The sequence below is a fragment of the Mastomys coucha genome, unplaced genomic scaffold (genome assembly GCF_008632895.1).
Source record: "Mastomys coucha isolate ucsf_1 unplaced genomic scaffold, UCSF_Mcou_1 pScaffold21, whole genome shotgun sequence".
NCBI classification, from domain to species: Eukaryota; Metazoa; Chordata; class Mammalia; order Rodentia; family Muridae; genus Mastomys; species Mastomys coucha.
In genome coordinates, this window is record NW_022196904.1 from 134,468,080 (window position 1) to 134,493,673 (window position 25,594).

Genomic DNA, 25,594 nt, shown 5'->3' on the forward strand with positions numbered 1-25,594 from the left:
CATAGACACCAGGTATTTATAGTCTGTGATCAGCTCTGCTGCCGCTGGTTCTCAGTCTCATCCCACTGACCCACGCAGCCACTTCAAGACACCCGTTCTCTGACACCTGTCAACTCTCTGATCTGCGAAGGATTTGTGACTGACCGATTTCAAAACAAATAGAAATGACACTCAGAAACGACACCCACACTCAAACCCAAAGTCACTGAAGGTTTACTCTCAGCCTGAGATTTAACCTCCAAATGAGTGCCCATGAACCACGATGTGAGGCAGGCCTGCCAACCATCAAGAGAAACTGAACGTGAGATGACAGATAGTATCCCAATTTGGAGCCTGGGAGATGATGGCTCAGTGGGCAAGCACAAGGACCTGAATTCAAATCCTCAACACCACTTAAAAGCTGGATGTGGTGATATATGGCTATAATCTCAGTGCTCCCTGGCCACAGTCTAGTCAAAATAGTGAGGTCCAAGTTTGCTGAGAGATCCTGTCTCAAAAATCAAGCTAGCCAGAGAGGCCCCAAGATCCACCTGCTCCCACCTCCCTTATGCTGAGGTTACATAAGTATGCGGCCTTTCTGGCTTGCTGTACACGAGAGCTGCAGATGGAACTCAGACTCTTCCTCAAGCTCACACAGCCAGGGAATGGCTAACTGAAACCTCTCCCCAGCTGGAAGGGTTTCTTCTCGTTCTTAGTCTCGGAGGCTTCCATCCATGCTCTCGTGGCCTCATATGCTTAAACGGGACACCATGGTAGGGTGAATGGAGTAGTAGAGTGTCTCATCCCACAATGGGCAGGTAGCAGAGTGTGAGGACAGAACCATGGACTGTCACATTCAGAGACACACTCCAGTGACCACTTCCTCAATGCCCATTTTCAACATGTCCACCAGCTACAAAACAGTGCCACCAACCACTCAACACAAGACCATATGGGGGCCCATTCAGACGGAAGCCATTGACTTCCTCTTCTCGTATGGGCACTTGCCATCAGCCTAGGCAATCCAGGATGACATAGCTCAGGCACATGTGCAGACCCACTGTTCCAAAGAGTGCCACGCTCACAGAGATAAGGCTGGGAGCTATTTGATTCTACAAGAGACTGAATGCTCTTGCAAAAAGACCCAGGCTAGAACCCCAGCACCCACAGGGCAGCACACTGTCTGTAACTCCAGTTCCAAGGGATCCAATGTCTCCCCTCCGGCCTCTGAGGGCACCAGGCACACACATGCAGACTTTTTAAAACATCCATACACATAAATTTTAATTTTATTTATTTATTTATTTACTTACTTACTTATTTATTTTTGTTTTTTCAATACCAAGTTTTCCTGTGTAGCTCTGGCTATCCTGGAACTCACTTTGTAGGCTGGCCTCAAACTCAGAGATCAGCCTGCCTCTGCTTCCTGAGTGCTGGCATTAAAGATGTGTGCCACCATTACCCAGCTAAATTTAAATTTAAACAAATAAAATAGTATGCTATAGAGGCAAAATGGTCAAATATCATCTTTAGAGGAAAAAAGAAAGACTTGGCTTTACATCATTGAACTCATTTACATAATTACATCATTTAACTGGAGGGGACAAGTTTGTCTGTTTCTTCACATCCAGCATCTCACACAAGGGACTCAAGTATGGGGTGGGACCACCCCAAAGCCGGTCCACATCCACAGCTGAGGTTGTCATCCCTGAATGTCTTGCTGAGCTATGATAGGCAGGGGCCATGTGTGGGCTTTTATAGCTTGAGCTCCCTCACAGTGCAATGGATGGGATTCAGAACCGAGTCACTAGATGAAAGCCATATAGCCTTAGTTGACTTTGGCTTAGAAGGTGTCAGCAGCCATTCTGCCAATTGCTCCATTTAGAGTGACACAAGTCTGCCTGGGCTCGGGGGAAGGGACACAGGGGACTTGCTTAACAGAAACTATAAGCTTAGTGTGGGGAAAAAAAGTGCAATAGGAGACCCACAGATGCCGCTGTCTTTGGGAGGTGCCACCTGCTCTTGCATCTGAGTAGGATTCTAGAACTTTCCCTGAGCCTGCCATTCCTCCACCAATCCTCAAGTACAATATCTCATGCTCAGGTATTCTAGGTCAAGGGTCTTTTTACTCTGCTCAGTAGATGGTAGCCACAAAGATCAGGCCACTGAGGGGCATGGCCACCAAAATCCAGCTGCTGGAGCCTCTCAGCTGACTCCCTGTAGCACCCTGGCCCTGTGTGTCCCTTGTGGGTGGATGGGAAGCATGAGCAACCCAGGCTCTAAGGATTCTTGTTGGATTGCCTCATCCCCCAGAGGCCATTGATAAATGGTGAGATAAGCCACTAATTCCTGGGTGCTACTGTCAGAGACATGGTGTCTGCTGAAGTGCACCCATCTCCTTATCACACCAAGGACAGGCTGATGTCACCCCCACTAAAGGTGACAGAGGGGCTGCAAACCCTAATGGATTTGTCCCATCTAGATAAGACAGTCTCAGGCCCCCCATAACATGGTAATTCATTTTTCAAGCATGCTTAAGGGAAATGATGGAGGCGGGGTGGGGGGAGTGGGATCTGATTAGTCCCTGGTGGCAGTTGTTTTTCTAGGGATACAACATCCTAGAATATCCTACATAGAAGGCAAGCAGGAGCGGCCTCACTGAGGATAACAAGGGTCATCCAGAGAGAGGTCCAGGCAGGGCATGGTGGTGCACACCTTTAATCCTTGCACTTAGGAGGCAGAGGTGAGTTTGAGGCCAGCTTAGTCTGCATAGTGAGTTCCAGGGCGTCCAGGACTACAGAGAGATCCCCTATCTCAAAAGAAAAAGAAAGAGAGAGAGGGAGGAAGGAAGGGAGGGAGGGAGAGAAAAAGGAAGGGAGGAAGGAAGAGAGGGAGGGAGGGAGGGAAGGAGGGAAGAAGGGAGGGAGGGAAGGAAGGGAGGAAGGAAGGAAGGAAGGAGGGAGGGAAGGAAGGGAGGAAGGAAGGAAGGAAGGAAGGAAGAGAAAAAAAGAAAAGGCCCAGCTGCCTGAGTTTTAACCCAACCTTTGTAAGCTGTGACCATCTGAGTGAATCCCTGGGCATTCTAAGCCTTAATCTGTTTGTTTGTGAAACTGGCTGAGCCAACACCACTGTAAGACTAAAATGTGGTCGAAACTGGGCACCAAGGAAGGGATAAATATACGTAACTAGCAAATCAGAGGCAGGACCCCGGGTTCATATCCCAGCACAGGTGCTCACTGACTGTGAGCCTCAAGCTAGTAGACTTACCTAAACCAAGTCACTTTTCATGTATGTGTGTAATATGCATTTGTGTGTGCATGTTTGTGCATGAGCACACATTTGTGCACTCGTGCATGTACATGTAGCATGTAGAAGCCTGAAGCACCTGTTGGGAACTATCTTCAACCATTCTTTGACCTTAGTCATTGAGGCAAGGTCTCTCAATCAAACCCAGAGCTCGCCTGTGTGGCTAGTCTTGCTCTGGGAATCCTGTCTCCACTCTGAGGCTGACCCCAACCTTTGGGGCATTTCCATGGATTTCTGGGGTCATGAACTCCACTCCTTACAGTTGTGCAGCAATCACGTGAACCACTCAGCCATTTCCCCATCCCATTAACTTTCCCACTTAAAAAAAGAAAAGAAAGTTCAAACAGACCCTGACTTAACTAAGTTTTGACATTTTTGTCTCCTCTCCCACAGTATGTAAGCAACGTTCATTCAGTAGAAACCATTTCAGGTCTGGGGATGTGGCTCCACTGGTAGAGTGCCTGTCCAGCATGCACAAGACTCTCCTTAGTACAGCAGAAACACAGCACAGAGGCACATGCCTGTCATTCCAGCACTGGGGAGGTGGAGGCAGGAGGATCAGATGTTTAGGGTCACCCTTGGCTACAAACCTAGTGTGTGGCAAGCATGGTACCCTATGCAAACAAAACAAAACAAAACAAAACAAGTGTACTTGCGATTTGAGTTTGTTGTCTTCTCAGGCCAAGGGTAGATATGCAGTCTGAACGTCTCTCACATTTCTGCTCAGTAAAGTGACTCTGACTTCAGCCACAGGTCACAGGATGGGAGGTGAGAGATTTTGACTCCCTTTCCACTTCTGGTACATTTAGCCTGAAGCGGGCTTTCAGGAGGGGATCCCATTTGGAGTTGAGGAGTATCTGTGTACACCAGGAAGGGAGAATTCTCATTCTGGCCAGGCTTCAGGAATGGAGTCACTCACAGTGTCACTGAGGTGGCATCTGGACAGGTTTGCTACAGACTAACTCTGGCTTCTCTCATCTCCTGCCTACCTGCACAGCCCAACACCAGGGCCATAAGAACTGATCAGAAGACAGGACACTCATTTATGGGCCCACTGTGGGACCTTCTCTGTAGGCACAAGTGTACTCCTCCATAGCAGTCCACAAAACTGACCAGACCCACAAACATGCCTCCTCAGATTCACTTCCCCTTGGACCCTGCATAGTGCCTCCTCTCCCTGAATGAAGGAAAAAGCAAAGCAAGGACACCAGTGTCCTTTGCCACCACCCTCACATGCCACTTTGAAATGAACAGAAACAAAGCCCAAGCATAAGGTCAGTGCATATGAGGAGGATGTATGGCAGTTTGTGCAGAGGAGTTGAGGGCCCAGAGATGTACCATGCCTACCCTCCAGTCTTTCCCAGGGGGAAACCCACCACCACCAAATGGTGGGAAACCAGATCAAGCATCAATAGACCTTAAGTCAGCTCCAAACATTGCAAAACTCAAGAGTCAAGGTCCCTTCGTTCCAGGACAGCATAGAAGCTCTAAGCATCATCCTCAAGCAAGAAACAGAAGCAAGTATCCCAGCATCCACACAAAGGGCTGGGTGTGACAACTCTGTCTTGTAATCTTAGTGCCAGTAAGATGGGAGACAGAGACAAATGGATCCCCAGAAGCCTGGGGGCAGATAGCCTGGCCTACGTGAAGTTCCAGACCAATGAAAGAACCTACCTCAAACAAAACGGGGAACAAACATAAAGAAAGAAGCTAGGACTGTGCTCTGACCTCTACACTGCACCACCCAGGTATACACCTGCACCCACAGAGGTGCATCATACAAACACACACACGTACATAATACATGCACACATACATAGATACATACACAAATACATAAAACACATGTATACACAAATGCCTAATACACATGTACACACACCTGACACCATACACAAATGCCTATTATATACACACACAAATTATACATACATGCATATGCACACACATACATACACAAATGCACACATACATGCACACACACATATACATATATGCTTACACAGAGAGAAATGCATGCATACGTGCATGCATACAGATATACATGCACATAAACACACACACTGACATGCATGTGTATACACACACATACACACAAAACGGGAGCAAAAATAAAAAGAGTGATATGAGACTGCACTCGACAAGTCTCAGCCAGTGATGTCCCCACAGAGTGGCCATCAGTGTTACCCCCTTCCCCCCGGAGGCTCTGCCTGTGTCAGTGATGTCCCCACAGAGTGGCCATCGCTGCTACCCCCCCAGGTGATTCTGCCTGTGCCAGGAGGCACTGCCTGTGCCAGGCACTTTCTTACCAAGCTGTTCCACCCTCCCCATGAGGTCAGCTTGTGGTTATCTCCAGAGACGCTGATTCACCAAAACCAATGCTAAAATCAGTCTCAGTCAACTTGACCTTTACTCTCCAAGTGCTACAGGTTCTTCTGGAGAATTCAAACTGGAGCAGAAGCTCCTGTGTTGTGTGTCTAGGAACCCCAGTGAACCTGAGATCAATACAGGAGATAATACTACAGTTTCCACTAAGAACCCAGCACACAGGAAGAAGTGTGAGAAACTGTGTCAGAACTCAGAGTCATTCATGTTCTCACCCAGAGGGAAAGGATTCAAGCCACTCTGACGATGTCAAGACTTCTAATTTTACCTTTTGGATGGTGGAACCATAACTTTGACCCTCTACCCCATCCTGTCCTGGGAGAGAAGATCAGTCCTTGGGCAGAGCCAGCGTCACCAAAACATCCCCTGGAAAATAAAAAGCTGCTCTGGAAACCATCAAAAAACATTAAAGACTAAAACTACATTTGGACTCATCACAATTTGGGGGCATGAGTCCACTCTGTTAAGAGCTGCTATAGATAAGGGGTCTGTTTATTGAATTAGGTTGGAAAATGAAAAAAAAAATCCTGAAATTCATGGCTGAAAATATTCCATTTCTGAGCCAAGACTGTTTGCTCTTAAAAGGGAGGGATGGCCTGGCTTATCCATGAACAAAGACAATTTGCGGAGAATCTGGATATGGTGGAGTAAAAGATGAAAGGGGAGACCTATTTAGACATACGAGCTGGCCAGCCGGTCCCTGCAAAAATGCAGAGATTTGAGATCAATCAGAGAACTAACACAGATTGAAAGGTTACAGCACACAATGAATGACATCATGTGGCCAGGTCTCGTCAGTAATATATGATGAGCCTGCTGATAACGCAATACCAGTCCAGCTGTCGAGCTGCACAGTGAGGTGTCCACAGGAGACAGCCCAGCTCTCCCATCTGCAGCCGAGCTGCACACAGTGGGGGTCAGCTTGCTAAGGCTGTGAAGGAAACCTACCTGCAGCAGATGAGAAGCCCACACATGCTCTGAAACTGTAGACTTCTGTTGAATCCCTAGACCCACTGGCAGGGTACAAAGCTGGGGACATCGCAATCAGACTGCAGAAGGGTGAGCCCAGAACTCTTCAGGGCACCTATATCTTTTAAGTGTGCCCATTTTTCAGTCTTGTAAAGAAAAAGATTGGGAAAGACCTCCAAGTGTAACTGGAGCTGGGTAACTGTTTCTGCACCAAAGGGGAAGCAGAGGCGGGTGGCTCGCCTATGACGACACATGCCAGAGCCCTCTGAACCATGCATCAGTGTACACAGAACTCAAGAACCCAACTTTTGTGTGAAGGTGTGGGGACAGAGAGGTGGCTACGGGGGGGTAAATGACTGTATAGGTAGAATGGTGGGAGGGACCCCTGGATGTGGGGGAAGGCATGCGGCATCTAGTCTGGCAGACTTAGAAGATGCTCCATGGAGCCTGGTACTACCTGGGCACAAAAGCAGGCACAGATGGGGACCACAGCCTACTTACTTTCCAAAGACTGCCCCTGCAGATACCACCAATATGTCCTCTAATGTGAATTTGGAAACAGGGCTTCAATATATAAGTGTGCGAGTCCGTGGTTTAGAGGAACACATAATCCAATCCAAAGCAATCAAATACAGAATGTATCTTGCAGGGGGCATTTACTACACTCAGAAAGCTTGTTCTTAATGTTTGAGCAGAGAATATTCACTCAGATTATTCGGAAGGTCCCCATACTGTTCTTCACAGCCTTTTATTTCAAAATAAGATCAACCACTGGCATCCTTAGTTTCCTAATTACTTTTCTGTTTTTGTTCTCACAGTGTCAACATTTTGAAGAGGAATGTGAAGTATTTGGCTATGCTAGCCGGTCAGTGGGTCTCTAGGGATCCACCTGCCACTGTCCCCCAGTGCTGGGTTGCAGATACATACTGTCGTGCCTGGCTTTGGTGTGGATGCTGGACATCTGAACTCAGGCCCTCATCCTTGTGTCCACCCACACAAGATGTCTTTGACAAGGATGAGACTGATATTCCCCACTCCCAGCTCTGTCCCATCAGGAACATGTTACATTAGCAAGTTCCACTTCCAGTGACCCTAACTTTGATCACTAGACTGGAGAGTGCTCCCCCTGTAGAATTACTAGGCTAGGGAATGCCCCTCCCCCATGGAGTCACTAGGCTGTGGAGGGTTCACTCTGTGGAGCTACCAGGATGGTGAGTGCTCCCCTTGTGGAGTCAAGGCTGGGGAGTGCTCCCCCCATGATGTCATCAATCTTCCCTTGGGATGTGCTAGCCCAACTAGGAAATGTGTGGAAGCGTTGAAAGACTTTACTCCTTGGAGCTGGAAGATTTACTGGAAAAGGATGAGGGCCTGAGTTCAGATGCCCAGCACCCACACCAAAGCCAGGCAGGACAGTATGTATCTGCAACCCAGTACTGGGGGACAGAGGCAGGTGGATCCCTGGAAACTCACTGACCAGCTAGCATAACCAGAACAGTGAGCTCCAGGCTCAGTGAGAGACCCTGTCTCATAAACAAGGTGGAGAGTGGTAGACAAACACAGCCTCTAACAACTTCTGGCCTCTGTATGCACACACCACACACAATGTACACACATCCAGACACCACACACACACACACACACACACACACACACAGAGTGAGTATCTAAAACTTCTTACACTTTCCCAGCAGAGTGCACAACCCTTCATGACTATGATTCTTGCCTGAGTCAGTCATTACTCTGCTAACTACGAATGTCATTCATCCACTGCTCTCCCAGTGCACAGAAGAGCTCTCTTTCCCCAACAGCTTACTCACACATCCCATCTGTTCATGTGCCTGGGTACGTACGGCCTGTGGGATCTTGTTTTGGGGACAAGGTTCAGAGCTCCCAGTCTAGGCTGTGGGCATGGGCTCCCTGCAAGCTAACCGTGTGTCTTCTGATTCATGCCAACACGGGAAGCTCTCTGCCTGGTGAGCTTCAGAGAGCAAGGGAGCACCTTCAAAGGACACACAGCAGTCACACATCTGTGTGTTTCACGAGGGGACAGATGTCTGATCACTTCCAACAGGTCTCAGGGAGTCTATCATCTCCCCTAAACACAAGGAGACTCTAGACCAGGGATGTGAGCGGACCTTCAGCTGACCCAGCCACCATCTCAGCCGAGGTTCAAACTTGACCATGGTGGAGACGCCGGTATCATTTCAGCCCCTAAGCAGATCTCCCCTCCTCAACCAACGAGGATCAGCTTGACTGGACAGAGATGCACCATGGGAGCTAGTGACTCAATGTGACTTCTGATTTGTCCCTGAGGATGACTCGGGAGAGGCTGGCATATGAACGAGTGGTTGTGTGGAGGTTTGTCCCCAGTATGGGCAGCACTCTGCAGGCAGACCAGCAAAGAAGCCCTCTTTACTGGTGGGGAACTTCCTCTCCCTCCTGTCTGGGGTCAAACCTGGTGGGAACTTGCAAAGCATCGCTAGGGCACCTACCTGGAAAAGAGAGCAAGTCAGAGTCTGAGCTTCCAGCTTCTGAGGGTCAAAACATGAAGGGAGCTAGATTCCAGACACCAGGCCTCCTGGAGCCTAGCAAGGGACCCTAGTGTCCTTACCCATTAACTGAGGTGTTGAGGACTCAGCAGCCCTTGGTGTAAGACAGGCCACCCCCACCAGGAGCTTGGTATTTTCAAGGGTCAGGCAGAGCGCATGGCTCCTCACACACATGACTCTTCACAGAGTCCATTTACTAAGAAGTGGAATGCATGTAGGTGTAGCATGGTGCTCCAGGTACCTCAGGGACACATACTCTGCAGTGCCTGCCTCTCTCCCTATGAACATATATTCAAAGCATGACTGACGGCCAGGCCTAGAGCTCTTGTCACTGGGAGACAGGTACAAGTGATGCTACATTGACACCTGTGTCACAGATGTCTCTGTCTCACAGTAGCAGTATTGGAGACTAGCATGCAGCTGTGCAAGGACAGAGTCAGGAAGTCACTGCCCTGTGGTGGGGTCAACAGAAAATGGGCTGCTACTGGTGGTCCTCAGCCCACAGAGATGCCACCTATAAACATGGCACCCAGTAGCAGAGAGCCAGAGTGAGGGTCAGGCTATGTCCTGCCCTGCCTGGTAGGAGAGAGTTCCCACAGAGGCAGGCCTATTGTCTGCAAGCTCTTATCTGCCAGGGCAGACATCCCTTTCACAGACATCTGCCACCCCTTGTCCCAGCTGGTCTTGGGTTTCCACTGGAGGGAAAGGCTGGAGTTGGAATAAGGAGTTACAGCCAAAGAGGGCAGCTCTGTTTGCTCACGGCGTGCCAGGCATGGCTCCCACGGGCTCGGGTGTCTGGCTGCACAGGTGGCAGGAGGGATGTGCCTCTCTGCTCCTGGGCTGCAGCACCTCCCCCTGCTCGGCTGTCCTCCACCCCTCCTTCCTTTCCCTTTCCCTCCTTTTTTGCTTCTTTTCTTGTGTGTCTACACATGTGTGGAGGGCATGCGTGTGTGCACACATGCCCGTGGAGGCTGGAGGGCATCAGCTGTCTTCAGTCACCTCCCACTTTTCCTTATTGTCTTTATTATTGGTGTGTGTGAGACAGGGGGTGGGGTCAGAAGATAACTTTGGGGAGTCACTTCTCTACTCATACCATGGCTCCTAAGGACAGAACTCGGGTCATTAGGCTTGGTTGGTAAACCCCTTTACCTGCTGGCCATCTCGCCAGCCCACTGCCTTACTTGTTGACGTATTTACTGGCCTTGGAGCTCACTGATTGGCGAGGCTGCCTTGCCATTGAGTCCCAGGGATCCACCTGTTTCTCCTCCCTAGCACTGGGATAACTTTTTACATGAGTGTTGGAGATCCAACACAGGTTCTCATACAGCGCTTTTTACAGCTGAGCCACCTCTCCAACCCTTCCTTCCTTCCTTCCTTTCTCCTCTGTCTTCTCTATCCCTCCCTCCTTCTCCTCACCCCTCCCTCTCCCTCCCTCTTTCCTCTTTCAACAGGTGTCTAGGCATCTCATAGATTCTATTAGTAAGAACTCCCCTTGATTCACAGGTAGCTTATAGTTCAAAGCTCAAGCAGGCAATGTCACAACAGAACGTGACTCTGGTCAGGGCTGTGGAGCCTGTCAGAGGGTCACCTACCCTAGTCAGCCTGGCCAACTCACTCCTAGCTCCTTGGAAGAAGATCCTGTGATCAACGTTAACTACTAGACAGTAAAGGACAGGCAATATGGGAGGGTAGGAGGAGACCATTGCAGAGGGGAGGTACAGGGAGAGACTGAGAGAGCCCACAGGGCTAGAAGGGGCTGAGCCTGGATGAGGGTCAAGCTGACTCTGTCACCACTCCAGCTGGTGGGTGATGTGCCTTCTCACCTGAGCTTTAACCTTTCTATCTCACAGGGGGTAGCATCAGGACAAGCTCACGGCCAAGGCCTCAATCGCTTAATATTGTTGTCAGGGTGGGGTGGGGGAGTGGGTCATGGGGGTGAGTAGGAGGTGGGGGCATGACAATGGTGAGACAAACTGGTAACAAGAACTGGGGAAAGGCAGAATAGGCTTGTGGGCAGACACAGAGAGACAGACAGACGGAAGGATGGAAAGAGTGGCACTGACTCATGGTCCTCCTTTGTGACCTGAGGTGATGGAAGGGCGACTGTGAGGGCCACCCACTGCAGCCAGGGTGGGAAGAAAGCAGGGAGACCATGCACACTCCGGCACTGCAGTGGCTCTAGTGGTGGCAGCTAGGAAGTGGGGGAGGGTACATAGGAAAGACATCACAGAAGAGTTCTGTACTGGAGAATGATGGCGGAGGGCCAGGGACCTTGCCAAAAAATGTGGTAAGCAGCAGCCAGACCTTCCCTCTACCGCTCTTAAGGGGCCTCCTCTGAACTCTGACCCAGCCCACTGAAAGAAGACCAAGGAAACATCAGGTGAGGTGTGGACACAGGGGAACCCTAGAACCATCCTGAACATTCTATGATTCCTGCACAATGGGCCTGACAGGTGCCCGGCTGTCAGAAACTGACAGCCAAGGCTCCTCCTTAAAAACCAGCTTCTAAAAAACACCCAGAGGCAGAGACCCAAACAACAAACAGAGAAACAGCTGTGAGAGGCTTTTCAGGAAAAAGAAAAGTCTGGATGAGAGGCCAGGATGTGGCTTGGTGGTACAGTGCCTGTCTAGCATGGCTGAAGCTCTGGGTCCCATCCCCAGCCCAGCACACACCAGGTGTGGTGGCCCGTGTCTGTAATCCTCATATATGAAGGCACAGGCAAGAGAAGTCATTTTAAGATATATGGTGAGTTTGAAGCCAGCCTGAGCTGCAGGACACCATAGCCTCTGAGGCACCTACGCTCACAGGCATTCCCCCACCCCCTACATGCACACACTTTAAAAATAAAATCATTTTTAGAAAGCAAACAGTGGCACTGTGCCTTTGACCATCCATGGAAGGATTGGCTCCTGACCCAAGGCCAGCGTAAAAGCAGAATGGGACCCCTTCCAATGTATGACTCAAGCCCACACTGCATAGCCATTCTTCATACGCCAACTACAGCAGCATGGGCTCTACCCATGGCGGGGACAATATCAAGATGGAGGAGCTGCACACAGAGACCCTGGGAGTGTAGCAGCATACACAATAGGAAGCCAGTGGTACAGGTGACAGTGTGTGACTTAGCCCTTCTTCTGGTGAGCTGAGGACAGCCAGACAGACCTTCCTTGGCTTGTCATGATCTCCATGCTGACCACATTCTACGTCTTCTCCTTCCAGCTGCCTCTGCCTAGGGGCGCACTCCTCCCTCTAGCTGCCCCTACCCATGAAGAACACTCCTCTCTCTAGCTGCCTCTGTCCATGGGGAGCACTCCTCCCTCCAGCTGCTCCAGCCCATGGAGAGCACTCCTCCCTCCAGTTGGCTCTACCAGTGGGGAACACTCCCCCATCCTGCTCATCAGGGGCTCACTCTCCAGATGTGAGCCCTGCACCCCAACTTCACCAGGAAAAGCCTGCCAACACCAGAAACTCTCTGTAGCCCTGAGGCCAGGCTCAGACCACAGTGCGAGCCTGCTGGCTCCTGCTGTGTCCCCACAGCTCTTTGACCCTCCATGTCCTTTTGGCCTCCCAGTGCTCTGAAAATATTGGCCTAGTGTTTAAAAAGAGAGCAAGACCCTTCATTGCCAGGTCACCTGAAATCTGGTACCTACCAGCCACTGAGGGCTGCGACCAGCTCTGGTTTCTGAACCCCAAGGAGGGACCAGCACCTGCTGAAGAACATTTGCACAGTCAGCAAAGGGATGCTTCCATGAGTAGTTTGGTCTTCAAAGATACCGGCCCGTCCAGGTGGCTGTCAGCTTTTGCTCTGGGACTGTCCTCAGGATGTCCAGATGGAAATCCTGTCTGTATCTAGCTCTTGCTATGACTTGCCAAACCTCAGTCACTATCCACGGACCCCCTCACCATTAATGGTCCAAAGCCTAGTGTTGGGCAGATCACCAAGGAGACAGAATTAAAGATGGTTGGCTTCTGAGGGGTAAGTTACAGCGGTGCCTATGGATGGAAACGCAGCCCACTGGACTAGAGGCAGGAAGCCCTTACGTCTTGAGATTTTCCCTACTCAGTCAAACCTATTTGGAAGGCTGGTAGGAGCATCTGGCAAAGCAGGCACCCTCAAGCCCCAGGAACACAGAAGGAGCAAGGAAAATACAGCCAGGCAAGCAGATTCTTGAGAGCTACCAATGCTGGTGGGGAAAGTGACAGTGGGGCTGCCTGGCAGCCACTGGGCTCAAGCAAGCAAGACACCCTAAAAGGTACAGACACATGCTTGGCCTGATGGGCGATTACTGTAGGTAACTGAAACACAGAACCAGATAGCTTGAAAAGCAGGCAACCCAGGGCTGGAGGGATGGCTCAGGGGTAAGAACTCTTGATGTTCTCACAGAGGACCAGGGTTCAATTCCAAGTACTCACATCCGGCAGCTTGCCACTGCCTGTAACTCCAGCTCCATGGACACCAGCACTCATGTGGATGCACTTTCACACACAGGCAGGCACACATGGAAGGAAAGCAAAAACAAGGCCCAGGCCTGGTGGTGCATGCCTTTAACTCCTTCACTTGGGAAGCAGGAGCAAACAGGTTTTTGTGAGTTCAAGGCCAGCCTAGTCTACACACAAAGTACAAGTTCAAATGGGGCTACATAGTGAGATCCTATCTCAAAATGAATAAAACAAAACACACAGAACAACCTCAGCATGAACCGCCTCCCTGGAAGATCTCAAATCCCCTGAGTTCACAAAGACCTTGGAGATCATGAGGCAGAGACAGGCCATGGATCCACCCATCCTCCATCAGATCCAGGCACACCCCAAGATGTGTGTCTACAGCCCCTCCCAGAAAATCCATGTCCACATGTGCTGCAAAGACAAGAACAAGACTGCCCCCATGCTGCTAAGTTTTATGTGTTAACCTGCCAGAGCTACGGGATGCTCAGCGACCTGGGCACGTTATGGGAGTCTCTTTGAGGGTTCTGGGATATGATTCACATTCATACTTGGAGACTTTGAGTAGAGAGTCCTCCCCCATATGTGTGGGCCTCGCTCATCAGCCGGAGCACTGAACAGCATCTGAAGCTCCACAGAAGCAATCTCTCCAGCTTTAGATGGAAAGTGGAGCCCATGAGGCCACCCTGCAGGCTGCGGCCTCCTCCACAGAGCCTGCGACTCCACACAGATCCAGCTGCACATCTAGTCCTCATCTCCGTCCTCCCGCCAGCTCTTCTGCCTCCCTCTTCCTCCTCCTCCTCTCCCTCCTCTTTTTCCTCCCCTCCCTTCTCTTCCTGTCTTCTTTCACCCTCCATCTTCCTCCCCTCCCTCCATCCCCTCTATCCTCTTACACTCTATGTGTATCCCCTGTAATTACTTCAGGGTTCTCTCCTGAATCTGAGGGACACCTAGTCAAATCCTCTCCCTGCACCTCTCTCAGACCCCTAGTCCTTTCTCACATCACTGCAGAAGCACAGGTCCCCAACATCTGCTCAGCCCCGTCATCAGCCAACCACCCTCATGGCTCCCAGTGCTCATTCTCAATCCAGAGCTAAGGCACACTCATCTCCTGCCCCCCAGTCCCTAAGTCCCTGAGAGCTCTTTCCTGCCCGCACACTACCAGCCAAACTTCTAGGCAAATGCCAAAGACCTCACAATTTGGATCCAGTCGACCTTGGCACTGTATATTTCCACATCTCCTCCATGTATGCAGCGTTAAGATCTGCATGCCCAAGTTCTGGGAAACAGATGAATCTGCCGGGAAGCTGGTTGGCTGAGCCTCAACTTGGGAGAGTCAAAGCCGCAGGACAGGGTAGCCAGGACTCTGCCCAGGTGATCAGCCTCCTGGAGGGGTGGGTATCTAAGATTTCCTGCTGAGGGTCACTTCTCAATCTAGTCCTCCAGTTCTCAGGCTTTGCTTGCCCTGCATATTTGGCCTGGAGCATCAGTCCCTCCCCCATCTGCCTCTCAGAACTGTAGCCCTCCCCACCCTCCTGGGTGTGCTTCCCTGGCACCCTGCTGCCATGTACAGCCCAAGACTGTCCTCCCATGTGGTAGCTGTTTCCCCACATTGATTTCTTCCCCCATTCAGTATGGAGCCACTCTGGGCAGGGAGCATCCCAGCTTCCCAGTGCAGCGGGCTGAGCTTGCACAGGGGCCAGCACATGCCATTGCTTGCTAAAGGGGAAAGAGCCCTCCCGAGGTGGCTGGGGAAAAGAGCCCCCTGCGGCTGCTGGCAGCCAGAGCCCTCCAAGCCTTTCCTGACACCCGCACCCAGCCCAGCAGCCGGGGGGATCCCTAGGCAGGCGCAGCTGGCTTAAAAAGGAAGCACACAGTTTCAAAGCTCCCTCCACTTTATTTTTAGAACCTGTGACTCATCCCCAGGACCAGCACTGGAGGCCAAGCAAGGAAGATGCCTGCAGCCTGGGGGCCCAAACAGGGCTGAGATTTCAGGCTGTGATTTTCTACCAGTGCGGAGGTCTGTACTGTCCACACCGTCCTTGGTGATGGTACCTGAAACAGAGCAGAGGAAAGCCAGCACCCACTGCCCACATGCCCACAGTGGCTGCTGCAGCTCCAAAGGCTCTGCTTTCCACCTCTTGCTTTTCTTCCCTTGTTCTGTGTGACTCTTATACACTCGATTATTAGGCCAGAAAGAGGGTTCATTAGGTAAAGGCACCTGCTGCCAAGCCTGAAGACCCGAGTTCAATCCCTAGGACCTATGAAATGGATCTGATACAGACACACACACACACACACACACACACAAATAAATAAATAAATAAATAAATAAATAAATAAATAAATGTAACAAATAGGGTCTTTTTAAAAAAGATTTATTTATTATATGTAAATACACTATAGTTGTCTTCAGACACCCCAGAAGAGGGCATCAGATCTCATTACGGATGGTTGTGAGCTACCATGTGGTTGCTGGGATTTGAACTCAGGACCTTCAGAAGAGCAGTCTGTGCTCTTAACCACTGAGCCATCTCTCCAGCCCACAAATAGGGTCTTTGATGCTGTCTCCTCTAGCTATTGTTTGAGACAGCTAAAGCGTGTCCCCAAAAGGTTCATGTTCTTGGTCCCCAGTGTGAAAAGGTTGGCACATTATGAGACCTTTAAGAAGAGGAGCCTAATGAGAAGGTATTAGGTCATTGGGAGCCCCTGCTCAAATGAGATCAAGTTTCCCGAAGGAGCCTAGTTAGTTCCCAAGAGAAGTTGTTAACAAAGAACAAGGCCAACCGCTGCCCTCTGGTCAGCTTCCACGCACTGTGGGATCTCCAGACATTTCAGCCATCCTCTATAATGATATCATCAATGCCAAACAGATGTCTGTGCTGTGCTCTGGAACCTCTGTAGTTGTTGGTAAAATAAACCTCTTTCCTTCATAAAGTTCCCAGCCTTGGGTATTTTATTATGATCACTGAAGGGAGACTAGGATGCTATGCATGTGGTTTGTCTCTATTTAGATGGGTCTGCCTATTTAACTAAAATCTGTTATTGTCATTTGAAATCATGTTTGTTTGCTTGTATTCCATTTTCCAAGAAAAGTCATCCAGCCAGCTATAAAGTTTTCTTCCACGATATCCCACCTCACTTCTGATTTCTTCCTCTTCCCCTCCTCCTTGGGTGGCACCAACCATGGGATGGGGTCCTTCACTGAATTAAAGAAAGGAAGGAAGGAAGGGAGGGAGGAAGGAAGGAAGGAAGCTGGTGCTGGAGAAATGGCTCACCAGTTAAGGGCACTGACTGCTTTTCCAGAGGTCCTGAGTAAAATTCCCAGCAACCACATGGTGGTTCTCAACCGTTTGTAATGGGATCTGATGCTCTCTTCTGGTATATTTGAAGAGAATGACAGTGTACTCACATATATAAAATAAATAAATAAATCTTAAAAAAAAAAGAAAAAAAGGCAAGCAATGAGACCAGCACATTACCCTCCTATCTCCATGCCATCTCTACCATGATGGACTGTGCCATCAAACTGTGAGCCAGAATAAACCATTCCTTCCTTAAGTTACTTTTGTCAAGCATTTTGTCACAACAAGAAAACTAATCATAATATTGGTACCAGGAGTGGGGTCACTGCTGTGATAAACCTAAAATATGGTTCTTGGCCTTTTGGAACTGGAGTATAAGAGGTATGAGAGAGATATTGGAACTTTGAGCTAGAAAGTCCCTAGAAAGCTACAGCAGAATTTAATCAGCAAGACTGGTGGGAGCCATTAGAAGACCATTAGAATGCTGACAGAAATGCAAAGAATGGGGGTTGAGCTTATTAGATTTGAGGGGCAACAAGAACCAGGATGATAGGCCACTGGTCTGATCATCTACCTACATTCTGCCAATGTCCTGAAAAATGTAAGTCAAGTTTAAATAAAAAGTAATGTGCTAATTAGTTTAATGGACGAAATCTCTAGACAGGACAGCATTCAGGCTGTGGCTTAGTTACTGCTCACTGCTCTCATCCAGGTCTACAGTGAGAGAGCAGCAAGCAAAGCAGAAAAGTGGGAAAATACACAGATAGGTGAGGAAAAGGTTGTAGCCACAGTTCAGGTTACAGACACAGCAGTTTGGAAAGTCACTGTGATGATCCAAAGAGATTACACCATTAAAAAGAAATGTTACACTCTGCATGGGGGACATCAGGAAAGGTGTCCTGAGGGCAAGACTCCAACCTACAGAAACGAAAAGTCAGCTGAAAAGAAAGAGACTGCACTCAAAACCCAAGGAAGGCTCAAAAACCCAAGACAAATGTTTCCCAGGATTGGCACACTAGGGGAGGAACAGACTCCACTGTGAGGTGGCACAGGAACTCAGCAGCTGCAGTCACATGACACTGTCTTGCAGGAATGGACTATACTAGATTGGAGAAGTCATAGAGTTTTGCAGCACAGTTCTAGAATGTCACTTCTCAAGGCAACATGTGGCAAGATTTGGAGTCCCTGCCATGAGGTTCAGAGAAGCCACACATGAAGCTTGGAAGGCGAAGCCTGTTTTGATGAAAGACCCCAGAATGATAGAGATGCCAAGACCATTGGGTATTTGCTAAGAAAAGCTGCAAGTGTGGAGTGGGACTGGCCCAAGAGAGAGGCTGTGTGTGCTGCAGGTGGAAGGTGGGGATTATCCAAGCCTTTGAAGCCTGGATGAGTCCAACGTGAGCTCAGTTTGCTGGACATGAAGCTTCAGGATCTCGTGTTTGCCCCAGTGGGTTCCTGTGTTGTTCTTGTCTGCTCTTCCTGGTTATGCCTCCATCCTCCCTTCCCAGGGTGGGAATGGTCGCTTCGTGCCATTGTGTACTAGATGTACATAACTTGGTTTTGGATGTTATAAGGCTCACAACCAAGCCATGGCCTGAGTCTCAGAATAAGCTTACACTCTGAAATGTCAGAGCTGTTAAGGATCATCTGTTGATGACGGGGATGTCTGAAGTTGGACATTTTGTGTCAGGAGATGCTCATGAACCTATGGGGCAGCAGGCTGAAGGCTACGGTTTAAAGCGATGTGTCTGGGTATCAAGTTGATAAGGAATAGACTTATAGTAATTAATCTGGATAATAAACTTGACAGAACCTGGAATCACCAGGGAGCCACCCTGTGGCCATGAGGCCACCATGTGGCCATGGCTGTGAGGCTCTATCTAGACCAGGTTGACATGGGAATGTGGCAAGCGCCATCCCACAGGCAGAGTCTTAGACTTTATTTTTACTTTTTTGAGACAGGATTTCTCTATGTAGCCATGGCTGTCCTGGAACTGGTTACGATGACCAGGCTGGCCTTGAACTCACAGAGATCCACCTACCTCTGCCTCCCAAGTGCTGGGACTAAAGAAATGTGTCATATGGCTGGCTCCTGTACTTTATTAAAAGAAAGGGAGCTGAAGTCAGTGCCAACATTCATGCTGGCTACACATCCCTCTCTTCAGACAGGATGTGAGCAGCTGCCACACCTTCCCCGCCGTGGTGGAAAGTACCCTCAAACTAGGAGACAAATAATCCTTCCTTTTATCTTCCTTCCTTCCTTCCTTCCTTTCTTCCTTCCTTCCTTCCTCCCTTCCTCCCTCCCTCCCTCCTTCCTTTCTTCCTTCCCTATCTTCCTCCCTCCCCCACTCCCTTCCTTCCATAAGTTGCTTTTGTCATATTTTGCCTCAACCATGAGTTAAGGGATCTGGCTCTCCTGCCCTTTTCTGTGACTCCGGCACATTTGCTGGTATGCTTTGTGGCATGTTTTCTTCTTTATTTTTCTCTTTTAAAAAGCCAGCAACTTGGGGTTAGTGAGATGACTCAAAATAAGGCTGCTTGCAGCCAAACTTCACAATCTGTCCCAGGACCCACATGATGAAAGGAGAGAACTGACTCCCACAGTTGTCCTCTGAGATACACACACACACACACACACACACACAGAGAGAGAGAGTAAAAAATAAATGTTTTTTTTTTTAATGTTTTTCATTTTGTTTGTTTTGACAGTGAGTTTCACTATATAGCTCTGGCTGGCCTGGGCCTCACTATTGTAGCCCAGGCTGGTCTCAAACTAATGGACAGCCACCTGCTTCTCTCTCCCAGATTTTAGGATTTAAAGTGCACAGCACCACTCCTGTCTTAGTCAGCGTTTCTATTCCTGCACAAAATATCATGACCAAGAAGCAAGTTGAGGCGCAAAAGGGTTTATTCAGCTTACACTTCCACATTGCTGCTCATCACCAAAGGAAGTCAGGACAGGAATTCTCACAGGGTAGGAACTTGGAGACAGAAGTGGATGCAGAAGCCATTGAGAAATGCAGCTTACTGATTTGCTTCCCCTTGCTTGCTCAGCTTGCTTTCTTATAGAACCCAAGGCTACCAGCCCAGGGATGGCCCCAGCCACCTCCCTGCTTGATCACTAATTGAGAAAATGCCTTACAGCTGGATCTCATGGAGGCATTTCCTCAAGGGAGGTGCCTTTCTCTGTGATAACTCCAGCTTGTGTCATGTTGACATACAAAATCAGCCAGTACAATCCCTAACTAAAACATTTTGTAATCTGGTATTTGGGTACGATTGTTGATTTAATTTTTTTTAAGACAGGGTCCCTTTATATGAAGATTAGGCTGGCCTTGAACTCACAGAGATTTGCTCGCCTCATTCTCTTGGGTGCTAGGATTAAAGGAATATATTACTATGTTACCATTTGTTATGTATTATTTATTTTATTTTTGAGGCAGGGTCTTACTATGTAGCCCTAGTTGGAACTCACTATGTATATCATAGTGAGTTCCAACTGGCCTCAAACTCACATTAATTCTACTGCCTGTTACTCCTGAGTGCTAGAGTTACAGCCAGGCACCACAGCCCTGCTTCTTCATTCTTTCTTGTATGAGAGCACAGACTTGGAAGGCTATGACTTCCCCTTCACAAACTGCATTGGCTGCCTCTCATGTGTTCTGATGTGCAGTGTGAGACACACTGTCACCCGACAGCCTCCTCTCTGTGTTCCTATGACACACTGGGCACCAGCTCCTACCACTGTCACCACACTGTGACAGTCTGTAGTAGACAATATATTAGTAAATTGCCAGGCGTTGTTTGAGCTCGTTGAGAAGTTTCCCCATTTCAGACCCATGTTTGTCTCAGAGTGCCCTCCGAGATCTGGGGATGATTACCCCCCCCCCCCATCAAGTCTGTGACAGAGAGGAACACAAACATCAAAGAACCCAAAGTAAAGATTCTGTGCCCTTGAGAACATCTGGAAGGTGGTCATTCCCAACAGAGGTCACTGATTCTTATCCTACAATATAAAAGCCCTGCAGTGGGAAGGAGAGGCCAGAAGTTCAGCCGTGGAGAGAAAGCTCCATCATGAATTCCAGCTGATGCCTCAACTTCTCCAGTTGATTTCTGCTGGATGATGTAGGAGTCCAATTTGATGACTGTGGTTTGAATGCTTGGCCAATAGGGAATGGTACTGTGAGGAGGTGTGGCCTTGTTGGAGGAAGTGCAGCACTGTGGGGGCAGGCTTTGAGGTCTCATGCTCAAGCTATGGTCATATGCTCAAGTATGGCACACAGTCTCCTGCTGCCTGTGGATCAAATGTAGAACTCTCAGCTCTCTCCAGTACCATGTCTGCCTACACGCTGCCATACTTCCTGCCATGATGATAATGGACAGACCCTCTGAAACTGTAAGCCAGCCCTAACTAAATGTTTCCCTTTATAAGAGTTGCCTTGGTCATGGTGTCTCTTCACAATAGAACCCTAACTAAGACAATGACCTCATCTCTATCTGTGGCTGTTGTCCTTTTACTGGAAGTCTCTCACCTGAGGGGACAGATGCTATGCTGGGACTCTCCAAGGGGAGCTCCAGCAGGCTGTCTTAATGGGATGACACCAATCAGCCATGCCTGATTTGATTTTTGCCCCCTAGTCCTCTCCTTTCTCTCCTCTTCTCTCCTCTCCTCTCCTCTCCTCTCCTCTCCTTTCTTCCTCCTCCTCCTCTTCTTCTCTCTCTCTCTCTCTCTCTCTCTCTCTCTCTCTCTCTCTCTCTCTCTCTCTCTCCCCCTCTCCCTCTCCCCCCTCAAGAATCTCATTCAAAACAGAAACTACGGCTGCTGCAGATCATTCTCCAAACACAACTGTCCATTGTAAACAAATATGTGAATTGTGCACACCCTGTTAATGTTTCTAGTAATCCCATGAAAACTCACTAAAAGAATCAGGAAAATGGACTTTTACATTTTATTTCAATGTGCCCAAACATCACCATTTTCCTGCAAAACTCTCATGAAGCCATTTCTGATGTGCTGTGACAGTCTAAGGCACCCAGCCTTTGAGGTCACAATCACCATGCATCAACATTTGCACTAGTCACAGTTTTAGTGGTCTACAGGTACATGCACGTACTCGGGCTACTCCATTTCCAGAACTTTCTACCCACCGTCAGTGACTTGCAGACCCCAATTCCCCTGTAGGCCAGCACTGTGCTGAGCCCACATCACAGCTCTGAAGACTCCTGAGCTGGGAGCACTCGGCGATGCCTTGCTGTGTTGATGATTCCGTCCGTCAGTCAGCCGTGTTAGCTCAGAGCACCTCAGATGAGGGGCTTACACTACAGACTCCATTTCCTCACTTGCCAGAGGCCAGAAGTCCAAGATGGAAGAGTCCCCGGACTCAATTTGCCTGAGGCCTCTCTCCTTGGCTTGAAGACAGCATGTCATCCCTGCTTTCTCACAAGCTCACCCTTTGGACACACACAGGCTGTGTGCTAGTCTCTTTTTTCTTGGAAAACACCAGTTTCTCAGGGTTAGGGACCATGCTGTGTAACCTCAGGGTTAGGGACTATGCTGTGTAACCTCAGGGTTAAGGTCCACGTCATGTAACCTCATTTATCTTCATCATCTCATTCAAGATCCTGCCTCCACATTCAGGTGCTGAGTGCACTAGGGATGAGGACTCCAACATATGGATTCAGAGAAATACTATACATCCAGTAACAAAACCCTCTCACAGACCGGATGCCGTTTTTAGCCATTCACTGCCCCCTGTGTGCCTGTGTCAAGGACTGCCAGCCATGAGCAGAGGGGCAGTCTCACAAAGGTCTTCGACAAGGGCATATCTGTCTCATCTGGAAACTTTTGTGCTGGGACTTTGGTTTGGGGTGGAGGGTCTGGTTTTGTTTGGTTTTTGTTTTGAAACAAGGTCTCCTATAGCCCACGCTAGCCAGAATTCACTAAGTAGCTGAGGGTGACCGTGAACTTCTGATCTTCCTGCTTCTCCCTCCCAAGTGCTAGGATGGAAAGTATCCACCCATGATCCATCAGTAGATCACAGAGACATTTTTGAGGAGTCCCAAGGAACCAAGGCAAGCCAAGGAAGGTGCCAAAGTTAAACATGTCCACCGTCCTAAGGTTCAGATAAAGATAAAGCCAGTGCCCAGCCAGGGGGACCACAGAGACACCGAAGTATCCAAACCAGCCCACAGAAGGCCATAACAGAAAAGAGCGGCCCAGGTCAATGGCAGAGTCTGGGAGGGGCATATGCTTTTCATCCTCCTCCAACTTCAGGCACATTGGGAGTGGACACCTCATGCTCCTCCCAGCGGTTTCTCAGCCTTCATAGATTGACCTGGAACTGTGAGCTGAGCCCATAAGTTACTTTGTCACAGTATTTATCACAGCAACAGTCAGGAGGCTAAGACACTAGGACGTTATTCTGGATTATGAGATGCAAAAGTTGGGATTCCTGAGGGACATTGTACTGTCCCCCTATTGTACTGTATCTGTATATGGAAGTCATGTAAAGTCCTGTGGGACCGATTTCCATCTCTACTGTACTCTCTGGACGTGGAAGTCATGTAAAGTTCCGGAAGTGGCTGCAGCTTTCCAGCAGCCATGAAGCCCTAAACCATGTGCCAAAGAGGGCAAAGCAGAAGCAAATCCATGCCAAGTCCCAGAACTTCCGCACTGCAGCCTTGAATGCCCACAGACTTCTTGCTGCACAATTTGGTTCAAGGGGAAATCAGGGGTCTACTGACCACAGCCACAGAACTGGGGAGTCACATAAGGTTGGCAGAACCCCATCTCCTGCTGTTTTCTCAACGGCGTTGGACCTCTCACGCACAGGGGATGTGCGTGTGAGCTGTGAACTCTCCTTCCATCCAATGCCACCTGGACTACCCAGGTCATTCTTCTAAGCAAAATCTTGAAAGCCACATCACCAACCCCATAGGTTCATCTCATGACAACAAGGCAGGAAACCGAGGCTCTGCTAGGCAGAGTGACCTCAGGGCCAAAGAGCTGGGCTTAAACTCCAGTTCATGAGACTATCTTAAGACCCTTCCCTAAGGCCTTCTCAGGGAAACTGAGGCAGCCGTGTGCACCCAGGGACCGATCAGGGTATCAAAGATCCATGACAACACTGGCCTTGGAAGCAATGATCATGGCTGTCCTTGTGACTCACCGCACAACCCTAGCCTCTTACAAAGAATTTAGAGATAAGGGAGAGCCAGACATTTCCTAGGGCACACACTGTCATGGGGGGGGATCTAAAACCTGGCAACAATGGTTGCTTTGATAGCCCATGTGGGCAAACACCCTCCTATAGGGATACTCCTAACTAGTCTGAGCAGGTTCTGAGACTCTCGGAACCTCTGTCTATTCTATTGCTGTCTGGTTTCAGCACACTAGATAGGACATTAAGGATCATGTACCTGCCAGGCTGATGAAGGGTGGGGAGGTTAACCCAAGCTAGAGGCTCTTGGGGGCAGGTGTGGAGGGGTATGGCAAGGGAGAGTAACAGTATCTCGCGGGAAGGTGTCTGTGACACTTGATGACAGGTGGGTGTCACTGCCTCCTGCCCACCCACAGAAGGATGACAGAGCCACAGCACACACCCTTCTAGGTTGGGTCTCCACTGTGCCCCTTGGCTTACTCCTCCTTGGGTTTGCCAGGCTGAGGCCGGGCCAGCCTGTAGTCCATATAGGTCCCCAGACAGGACCACAGGATGAAGCGTACCAGGAGGATGACAACCAGGAGCATCATGAGTGGGTCAGGGCCAGCAGTGTCCTCCAGCCAGGAGGCCATGCTGAGGAGGGAGGCCCACTACACAGGGTAGAGCAGCAGCAGCAGCCTCACTGGGGCCTGATCTGAGCCCTGCCTGCCTGCCTGCCGGTGGCCCCTTCTGAGGGACAGACCCGTGCAGTCCACAGCCAGCCCTTCCCACCGCACTGGGCCTCCCCGCCTGTGAGGGGACAGTTGGGGCTATAGGCGGCCTCCTTGGTCAAGAGGCCCGTGTACCATTCATGGGGAGCTAAGCACTCCGTGCACCGACAATGGCAGCATTGTCCAGAGGCCCTGGCGGCGGGAGGCCTGCGGGAGCCCGCCTCCCGCGCTGTCCCCGCGGCCCCTGCCCGCCAGGCTGACGTAATCCCCAAACATCTCCGGCGGCGGCAGCTGCAGGGCGAAGCGGCCGCCTCCTCCAGGCCTTTCCGGCTGCCGCAGACAATCGAGCCTTTTCTCTCCCCAATTAGCTATCACTTCTGGAGGCCAGCACGGTCCGAGGCTGGGCGGGCTGTGCAGCAGCAGCAGCAGGCCCGCACCGAGCAGGGGCCACGAGGCTTGCAGGGAGGCCCGGCCCAGCAGGGAGGGCGGCAGGGAGACTGTGCGATTGAAAAGAGGAGAGAGGCACAGAGAGGGGGGAACAGTCGGCTGGAGCCCAGAGGCGACCCCAGACATGGCTCAATTAGCACACAGGCTGTGCGCTGAGTCCCCAAGGCTGCCTCAGCCTGTAGCAGCATGGGGGTGGTCAACACAGACCGCCCCAGAAAGGGTCTGGAACCTGGGGGAGTGGGTTTAATCTCCCCCTCACAACCCCGGGAGGGCAACCACTGGAGATGGGCTGAGCACCACCTACCCCAGCCCCACAGGAGATTTATGGGAAGGAACCCCG

General features: G+C 49.9%; 1 protein-coding gene across 1 annotated transcript; it reads right to left on the reverse strand.

Annotated features, from left to right (window-relative positions):
- Positions 1 to 24,423: 24,423 nt before the first annotated feature.
- Smim38 (small integral membrane protein 38) lies at positions 24,424 to 25,106 on the reverse strand. The gene is given in 4 exon segments (XM_031384688.1): positions 24,424 to 24,741; positions 24,743 to 24,811; positions 24,813 to 24,968; positions 24,970 to 25,106. Coding segments are annotated over 4 exon segments (507 nt in total). The 5' UTR covers positions 25,084 to 25,106; the 3' UTR covers positions 24,424 to 24,573.
- Between the last annotated feature and the right edge of the window lie 488 nt (positions 25,107 to 25,594).